Here is a 10,000-nt window from a genome sequence, read left to right as displayed (position 1 = left end):
GTTCAGTTATTATGTTTTAACAAACGAATTAGCATGTGGCCTGCACTGTCTACAGGTCTGCTTGAGTCAGGTTTATCAATTCGGTTTATCTCATGATTGTAGTTTGACAGTTACTGATTACGTACTATTATCTTTAGATAGACAGTGATCCCTTTTGAAAGGCTTAACTCAATGGTTTTGACCTATTTCTATTTATATCAATAGATGCATAGGTATTTGTACTGATACTCTGAATTACTATTAGCTTCGATAGAACACGTAAACGCAAAGGTTTGTTGGAGAATAGAATACAACGGACAAGAGACGCAAAGTTCGTCAGGAGAACTCCGTATTATCATTATACAGTGTTACTTACAACAATTAACAAAAGAAACGGTTACTCTCTAGCGCGATGACTCTTTCAGCAGTACACTTTCGTACCTCCTTCTCTGTTGTTGAAGGAGCACCGCTATGTCCTTTATCTCGCCCTCGGGTTCTGAGCACTGCCACAAAAGCTCTCCTCTCTGTCTTTCACATGACAGAAGTTTTTCTTAGACGGAAATCCTTAAGACACAGAAAATCCTTCGGCTGGTGTCACTCCTGTTTACCAGGGATTTGGAAATGGTCAGGGAAAGGAGAGGAAAGTTCCCCTCCACGGGGCTGGACGCGAATAGAAACTCTTCGTTTGCGTGTTTGATGTGATGTTTGGTAGAAAGAACAAGCGCAGCGAAGCCCTAGTTTATATAAACTCTCCTTATTGGTTGTGGATGCAGACCAAACACGTAGAGAAGGAAGTTAAAAGTTCAAACACTTTTAGTTGCATGCATTGCGCTTTTTGGTTCAAGTGAAGCCAATCATTAGATTCAGAAGATGGCTTTCCATCGCTGTGGTTTAAGTAAAAAAAAAATGCAAAATAATGGTACCAAAGGATTGGCGAAAGCATGTTACAATAAATAGAAACTAAGATTTCGTCATATGACGTAGATGTTGATCACTAACAAGCGTTTGTCTCCCACAGCAACTGGACTCCGGTTACGTGATCATGCCCGGGTGGGGCGGCCCGGCAGACTCCAGCACCGACGGGGACGACGACGACCCCAACCTGGACTACCTGGACGCCCGACCCGGGGTTCTGCCCGCGCCCTCGGGCATCGTCTTCGAGGGCGAGGCCGTCATCATCAACGGCAGGAGCAATTTGCAGCGTCAGCCCAAGACCAAGAAGGTAAGGTTTCCGGTCGTGTGTTAGATTAGATTGGAGTGAAGTATGTTAGGTTAGATTAGATTTTGTTAATTTTTGTTTGGTTAGGTTGGGTTAGGTTAGATTAGGTTGAGTTAGGAACCGATGCGAGGTCTGTTGTTGAGCGTTTGTTCATTATGGACACAAAAGCATAAACTGGATTGATTATTGGGTAGAAATAAACTTTGGCGCCATGTTCGTGCTGCTGGTAAACAACCTCTTTTTTTAACGCTCTATGAACTTCGGGAAGGATCCTTCATTATTATTGTCAATATTTGGACATTGCAATACCTAAACCTTCTCAATTCTGACTGAGCTAAGGTGGATTTATTGTAGTTGATTCCAAAGATAAGTGTGACTAAGACACAAACACGCTAGTACCTCTGACTTCCGGGAGTATCTTAATTCTGTAATCATCAATGGCCCCCATTATGATATGCAACTGGTACAGTTACCAAGAGGTAAAGATAATGAGCGAGACTTCCTTGGATCGAAACACAAGCGAATCCCCCCCCCCCCCCAAAAAAAAAAAAAAAAAAAAAAAAAAAAAAAAAACGAATATCCAATGTTCCCATACATATATAATGTATATATTATACATATATATATACCTGTTTCCCAAAAGTCGGTCTGTTTCCCGTCACCGACCGTCGCGTCCACTAACCCATTAGCCATGCACAAGAAGGACTGTCGCCGCGCCCAAGCGACATCTGTCCCACGCGATTAGAAATCAGTTATGGGTGGAGTAAGAGGTGGATGAGGGCGGACGTCGTTAGAGGGCGGGGGGGGGGGGTAACGATCGTTAAGGTGGTTGTCTTGCGTCCAATTACCGTCCAATTATAGGTTTCTTCGTCAAGGCAGGAGGGAAGAAGGCACGTCGGGGGGAGGGGGAGGGTGGAGGGTGGAGGGTGGAGGGGGTATAGACTGTGACAGCTGACACGAAAGTAAAAGTTTTGGGTGTGTTTACATGGCCAACTTATTTACTACTTCATGCAAGAGGATGGGTGTGTGTGTGTGTGCGTGCGTGCGTGTGCTTTTAGGTCTTTATGATCTCCCCGAACCCAGATAAACAGCCGTGCCATCGAGTTTTATAATCTTCACGAATGAAGTTGTAATTGTGGTAGGGTCAGAGCTTGTTAGCGTTGAGGTGTAGGTAAACTTTCCCACTTCCATTTTCATATCCCCATCTTTTTTCTTCTTGTTCTTCCTCTTGCTCCTCTTCACCTTCTTTTTCTGCCTCTACCTCTTCTTCTTCCTCTTCCTCCTCTTCTCCTTTTTCGTTTTTTTTCTGTCATCTTCTCTTTAGTCGAGATGAGCAACTTTCCAGTAAGAGGGAATCAGGTTAAGAAAAATACCGCCTTCATATTTATGAACCCAAACTTCTCAGAGGTTCAGAAGTGAAGCAGGTTCTGGTTAAACATACTAAACTAAAATCCTTTTCCATTACACACACATATATATATATATATATGTATATATATATATATATATATATATATATATATATATATATGTATATATATATATATGTATATATATATTTCACCTCTTTCCTCCTTTCTTACATTTTGAGACATATCTCATGCGTTATTAGATTTTTTTTTCAAAGTTCCATAGATTCATTTCCCCCCTTCTCTTTCCATCTGTTCTTTCCTTTGAAGCATCCCTTTTGCATTATCACAACTTCCTTCGAGATTCTTCACGCACCCCCATTTGCTCAGAGCTTTCTCAACTTAGCGATTTAAGTACAGATCACGAGCATTCTCTTCATTAAAGCGTCAGCATTTCTTGCAATTCGCTGATGATGCGGTCTGCAACGTGAGAGGGCGGAGGGCAAGACTCATCGGCGGGGAAATGTGGGTACGTGGTTGAGGGAGGGAAAACGATGGATGAAGGATGCCACAGAGGAAAAAAAGAGAAAGGTATGAGAGGGCGTGGTTGCAGTGGAGTGGGGGGTTGAGGGGGATGGGAGGGAGGGAGGGAGTGAGTGGCGGAAGGGGAGAGGAAGGGAGACAGGGTAGAGGGACAGGAGGAGGGGGTGAGGGGAGAGGGGAAAAGCGGAGATGGCGCCTTAATAAAAAGCAGATAACGACTGGCAGCAAATGAGTAGTGGTTGCAAGGACTTCATTGCATTGCAAATGGAAAGCTCGTAAGGAAACTCATCATGCCTGACGTCCAATCTGTCATCTTAATCAGATAAAGCGAGATTTGAGTCTCTCTTATCTTAATCCCTCTGATGGAGTGAATTCAAATGCAAGATAAAAGATCCTCGTGTCTCTTCCCCCATCTTGCACCAAGAGATAAGAGTTGCTAACACGCCAAATGTTTGTAGATTGTGCTGTGTGTTTTGCGCTTAAAGGTATCTATCTTTAAGATAATGGGCAGGTGAGGTTTGAAGATTATGAGTACGGAATCTTCTCCAGAGTTTCCACGTCCATGCCGCACCGGCCCAGTACATATTAAGAAGTCCTGTAATATGCGATGACTTTTACCAGATTCACTTTCATTCGCAGGCGACTTATTATTATTATTATTGTTTTTCCTTTCTTTCTTTGGGGGGAGTTTCGTAGTCGATGCTCAATGTAGCACCTGGCAGGTGTTGCAATAACAGCAGATGTTCGGTAGATGTAGTAATGGCTAGCAAGAGGGAGCGCCTCCCCCTCCGCCCCCCGCCCCCACCCCCCACCCCGCCCCTCGTCCCCCCCACACTCGCTCGAAGGTGTCACGTGTTCGCTGGATTCCCCATGATTGATCGAAACATGAGGCTCCGGCAGCCAATTTCAGTGTCATGATGGCACGAGTCTTAATTATTATTACGGAGTGAAATTGCCAGTGATCGCAGACTTTCCCCTTCGAGGTTTCTCTCTTGGAAGGTAAGTGGGCACGTGCTCGTTGTGCGTTCATGTACGGTATTCGCGCAACGCACACGTACACACACACACACACACACACACACACACACACACACACACACACACACACACACACACACACACACACACACACACGCACACACACACACACACACACACACACACACACACACACACACACACACACACACACACACACACACACACACACACACACACACACACACACACACACACACACACACACACACACACACACACACACACCGTAAACTATACTATATAGCGATGTACATAGTCAAGCATTCCAATTATGTTTTTGCATGCGGGGAAGTTCCTTTCGAGGAGACACTATCGAGTAAGGAAGCGGTCTTGCTTTCATTTTCTCTTTCTTTTTTCTTTTTTTTTAACAACAGCAAGGTTGTCTGTCTTGAGCCCAACTAAAAATTATATGGCCACAAGAGCTCCTGAGGTTAGAATGGCCACGTTTGAAGGGAGAGTGAATGTATTCCGGCCCGTCGCATTGGCACGGGGAAAGGGGCTGGGGAGAGGAGGGGAGGAAAGGACCAGAGGGGAGAGGGGAGAGGGGAGGGGGTGCGGTGTCTCCTCCTCGTCCGACTGTCACACGCTGGTTAGACTTTGCCCGAGGATTTTTAGCTGGCTCCTCTCTCGTAGTTTTTTTCCGTCTTCTGATATAACCACAGAAATGACAGTAGTAGTATGTCTGAATTTTTTTATTTATTCTTTTTTTTTTATTAAGCCAACTGCAACTCTTTAAGTATTACTGTTTATTGTTGGAAATGCAGGAAGAATCTATGTATTGGACAGGATATTGCGAGTGTGATCGTCTCTATTAGGAACCCGGTGTGTGCAATGGAGGAGAAAATCTTTAGGAGGTTAAGTGGCCTGTAATTTGCAATTTAGTCCGCGGCAGTTGCAAGCGAGAGGAATGGTGTCCTATGTTGCATAATTTCAGAAACGGGCATGTTTGTGTGTCTATATGTATATGTGTAGATAAATGTATCTATATATAGATATTTATTTATTTGTGTGTTTGTGTGTTTGTGTCTATAATGATGGTAACTTGGCTATTTCTGTGTTAAGCCTTGTGGTGGCTCATAACAGTAAATTACGGGAAAATGGCCATTCCTACTGATGGTCTTGTCTGTGATTATACAGGAATCATAACTGTGACGAGATTTTAACAAGCGAAACCCAACTGGACATTGTAAATTAAGGGATTCTCACCCCCTCCCATTCTCTCTCTCTCTCTCTCTCTCTCTCTCTCTCTCTCTCTCTCTCTCTCTCTCTCTCTCTCTCTCTCTCTCTCTCTCTCTCTCTCTCTCTCTCTCTCTCTCTGACTCTCTATCTCTTCCTCTCTCTGACTCTCTATCTCTTCCTCTCTTTCCCCTCCCTCTTTCCGTTCTCTCCTCTCACTACCCCCTATTCCCCAACTCTTAAGTTCCTCTTTCGCCCCCTCCCCCACCTCACCCCACCCCACCCCACCCTTCGCTCCCTTCGCTGTGACCGAGCGAGTGTACAGTAACAATCACCCCCTTCCCCCCACTTGCGACGCTGTATGTGTTCGCCAGTGTACAGTAAGTAGGGTGTGTGTGTGTGTGTATGTATGGTTGCGGGGGAGAACTGTTTCCCAGGTGACAGCAGAAACCCCCCTAGCGAGGTTATGTTATGGAGTGTGGGGGGGGGGGGGTCGTTATCCCTATGTATTTCAATGTGTGTTTGGCTCGAAGGGTGTGAGAGAGAGGGAGAGGGAGAGAGAGGGAGAGAGAAGATTTTATTTAGAATAAATGTCCAGTAAGTATGCAATGTATCAACAGCATTGAAGAGAGAGAGAGAGAGAGAGAGAGAGAGAGAGAGAGAGAGAGAGAGAGAGAGAGAGAGAGAAAGTGAGTTATTGAGTGAGTGATTGAAAAGGGTTAACGATGCCCCTGCGTTACATCCCCTCTTCCACAGAGCATGCATCCCGCGAGTCCCCAGCGTAAGCATGGTAAACGTACACCCACCGGGAGGGCGACCATCTGATGGCTGGGGGCCCCGGATCGAGCGTAACGGACGGGGCCGATGTCTCCATCCAGCGTTCCGTGGGCGGGGCGGGGAGGGGAGAGGAGAGGAGGGTGGGCTGGGCTGCTGCGGGAGAATAATCATGGGCGGGGGCGGCGGGAGCAAGGCGGGGGCGTGACAACAACAGGGCGGGGGTAACCACTTATAATCCGGGTCGGATGGGTATTGAGATGGCAAGATGGCTTTGACTGACAAAAAAAGACTGGCTACTATTGACTGTAGGTTATCATCTGCTAATGCTTCTTGTATGTATTCGTGTGTCTGCCTGTCTGTCTGTCTGTCTGTATATCGATCCATCTGTGTGTGTGCCGTTGCCGTATCTCTCTGTGATCAGTCGTGTTTGTTGTCGTTTAACCCAGATATGAATGTAAAATGATCGTTGATATTTGAATCAGGTGAACAGACATGACAAGTAGCGAGAGAAAGTCGATGCCTCTGATGATGAATATTCTTTATCGTCACCACCAATAGAAAATGGAGCAGGTGTGCGATTCATCTTTAATTCTTTTTTCTTTTTTTTTTAATGGAAAAGAAAATCGTATTTGTGTTGGATTTTGCCTTTTCCTTCTTCCTCCATTTCATGTTTCTTTTTGTTTACCCCCTTCTCTTTCTCTTTCTCTTTCTTAAACACTTTCTTGACTGAATTGGTAGAGTATTAGGATCTGTTGTTCTGTTTTCTTCGCATTGGTCTTCTCCAAGAGGCAGGCGACGTAACGGGACCTACCATTCATTAGCCGCACGTGTGGCGGGAAGCGCCAGGTGTGGGGGTGTCGGGGGAGGGGGAGGGGGAGGGGATGGGGTTATTAGGAGGGGAAGGGGAAGGGGAAGGGAAGAGTTGGGAGTAGAGGAGGGGTAGAGATGGGAGTGAGGGAGGGGGAAGGGAGTAGAGGAGGGGTAGAGATGGGAGTGAGGGAGGGGGAAGGGAGTAGAGGAGGGGTAGAGATGGGAGTAAGGGAGGGGGAAGGGAGTAGAGGAGGGGTAGAGATGGGAGTAAGGGAGGGGGAAGGGAGTGGGGAAGGGAAGGGAAGGGGAGGACGGACCGGAAGCTGTAAAGGAGCGGAAGTGACGGGCCGGTATGACACGTCTTGTTTACCTGTACGACGACGTGTGGATCGGGACTCATTGCATGTCAGTTCTCACTTTTTTCACCGGTCGCCTGCAAGTGCAAGGTATCGGTAAAAATAAAGATATTGGGGAAAAAAAGGTCTACCCGCCAGGTTCTGTGTCCGTGATGGTTGAAGATAGGAGAAAATGGCAAAGCGAATAGCCGATTAAAAATGATGGGGCGAATGAAACACGTGGCGACGATCGAGATTTTTTTTAGTCTTTGGGACTTTGAGAGTTGTTCGGACTAGAGAGAAAGACATTTTTTTTTTAATTAAAAGAAGGAAGAGAATGAATCAGTTAGCGAAGTAACAGGAGCATGAGGGAGGGCGGAGGAGGAGCATGTGACGTGACCTCGGCACGGACTTAACTAACTGTGAGAACTGGCCGGCCTGGCTGAGGTGGCGGCAGTGTACGTTTACTTTAACCGGACGAAATTCAAGCTCGTCCACGCCCGGCAATAAATAAGAGAAACGCGAGTGGAACGGAACGTAAGCGGAATCAAAACGCGACGGCAGGAAAATCTACATCGCGCGGGGATTTCGTCGTGTATCTTCGCCACAGCAAAGGCTGCTGTTTTGTTACTGTTCCTTTTTTGCCTCTTGTTATTGTTGTTCGTTCGCTCGAGTTCCGTCCGGTGTGATGAGGGTGTCTACGGAAGAGAGCTGGTCACTTCCTGCTTCCTCTTTCTACACCCAACGCTTGCTGTGTACTGAGCTCACTCACGCGCGCTGCATATGTACGATAATGCATTTTGATTACTGTTTTATCTGTTTTTTCCGCGATTTGGGCGATAAAGGATTATCAGTGGTTATCATCACTCTCCTAAGTATTAGTGCTGACGTTAGTGGTACTTGTAGGAACTCACGTGCACGTTTATATAATTTTGTTTGCTCCTATACGGATGTTGGTTGAGGTAATTATTCGAGGAGGAATTTTTTTTAGAGTACGACTTGTGTTACTTGTGTTTGTTCTGTATGCGTGTGCTCTCCCTCCTCTTCCACTCTCCCATTCCTCCCCTTCACTCTCTCTCTCTCTCTCTCTCTCTCTCTCCCTCTGTGTGTGTGTGTGTGTGTACGTGTACGTGTACGTGTATGTCTGTGTCTGTCTCTGTCTCCCTCCGTCTCCGTCCCCCCCCCTCTCTCTCTCTCTCTCTCACCCGTTTTCTATCCCCAGTGACACCTGCCCCACTCGCACCCATCGCCCGAGAGCTCGTAGTGACCCCATACGACCTCAGGGCAAAACATGCCCTCGGGGGTTACGGTCGATCCCGGATCAATCGTAGAGTAAACGCCCTTCCCGCGAGAGTGACTAATTGTTGTTGTTTTTTTCTTTTCGTTACTCTGCGTTTACTTAATCCCGCGCGATTCAGGGTTTGACCTCACCGCTGTGCTTGGGTCGCTTTGAGCTGACCTTTTTTTTTCGGGATCCATTTTTTTGAGTTGTTTACTTCGTATCGCGTGGGTTCGTGTGGGATTTATTTATTTTTTTGAATTGAAGTTGATAGGATTGGGGATTGAATTCATCTTTTGTGTGTGTTTCATGCGTGAAATGGAGTCATTTTCCTGTTATTGTGAACGTGGACGAATGGTTACCCAAGCATTCAGTTTTATAGCTTAACTTTATTGATTAGAGTTCGTAAAACGTCACCGAGCTACATGCATAACAATGGGGCAATGGAGTGGATACATTTCTCAAAAGTTATGATCCCTGTGCCCCCTCCCCCTCCCTCCCTCCCCCCTTTCCCTCCCATCGCCTTAGGCCCGCCGGAACACGAAATCCATCAGGATAAACGGCCAGCAAGTTTAGTGACGCAGAAACTCGGATAACCTCTTTGTCTCAGACCCTCCTCTCACCCCCCTTTTTACCCCCCCCCCCCATTCTCCTCTTTCCCCTCTCTCCTCTCCCCTCACTCCTCCCTCCCTCCTTTCCCCCAACCCTATCCCCTATCCCCTATCCCCTCCACCCCCTCCCATCCCCTCCCCTCTCCCCTCTCCCCTCTCCCCTCCGCTTTCCCTTCCTCCCTATCCCATCTATCTCCCCTCTCTTATCCGCGCTTCTCCCCTCACGTCGTTTTGGCCTTTGAGGGGGAGAAGGCGCGAGCGATCATCGTCGGGTCATGATGGATCCCACACGCGGCTCTGGCGTCGTAGGATGAGGGAGGTGGTGGTGGCATGGGGGGGGGCGAGAACGGTCTCTCTGCTTGGTCCATGGCGTGTGCTGTGTTCTTCCTTTCTTCCTCTTTCGCTCTCCTCTTCTTTCTTCTTCTTCTTTGGTCCGCATTCTTATTCTTTTTTCCCCTCTTCCTCCTCCTTCCCATCTTCTCTCTATCTCTCCCTCCCCCCTCCCCCTCCCTCTCCCTCCCTCCCTCCCTCTCCCTCCCTCCCTCCCTCTCTCCCTCCCTCCCCCCCTCCCTCCGTATTTCCATATTGTCCTCCTTGCATTCGCTGCCTGCCCGTTAGTCCCCGAGATGCGATTGGCACGTGGGCATAGATTGCCTGGGCGAGGTGAGGACGTGATGCGAAGCCCGGGGATTGCCCAACGCTGTAGGTGTGCTGCACTGCTGCTGTCTCTTGTGTGCTGTTCTCTCTCTGTTTTCTTTTTTTGAACTCTCCTCTCCATTCTCCCTGCTCCGCTCTTCGCTCTTTTCTCTCTCCTCTCTTTCCTGTCTCTCTCTCTTTCCTGTCTCTCTCTCCTCTGTTTCCTGTCTCTCTCTCTCTCTCTC

The 10,000-nt window shown here is 47.4% G+C and overlaps 1 protein-coding gene across 6 annotated transcripts in view; it reads left to right on the top strand.

The window, feature by feature from the left end:
* Window positions 1-10,000, top strand: part of bif (protein phosphatase 1-binding protein bifocal) — a 110,814-nt gene that overhangs the window by 75,364 nt on the left and 25,450 nt on the right. For all 6 annotated transcript variants that reach the window (XR_015191510.1, XR_015191509.1, XR_015191508.1 and 3 more), the window contains one exon: window positions 998-1,201. Coding sequence is in view for 2 of the 6 variants with exons in the window: in XM_086543040.1 (XP_086399166.1) it covers window positions 998-1,201 (204 nt within the window). In the remaining 4 variants the exon portion in view is untranslated. The remainder of the gene's footprint in view (window positions 1-997; window positions 1,202-10,000) is intronic.

Source organism: Penaeus japonicus, unplaced genomic scaffold (genome assembly GCF_977035675.1).
Source record: "Penaeus japonicus unplaced genomic scaffold, GWHDUDI00000001_assembly GWHDUDI00000013, whole genome shotgun sequence".
In the NCBI taxonomy this organism is placed as follows: Eukaryota; Metazoa; Arthropoda; class Malacostraca; order Decapoda; family Penaeidae; genus Penaeus; species Penaeus japonicus.
Note: the sequence above shows the minus strand (reverse complement) of the source record. Positions and strands in the feature narration are given on the sequence as shown.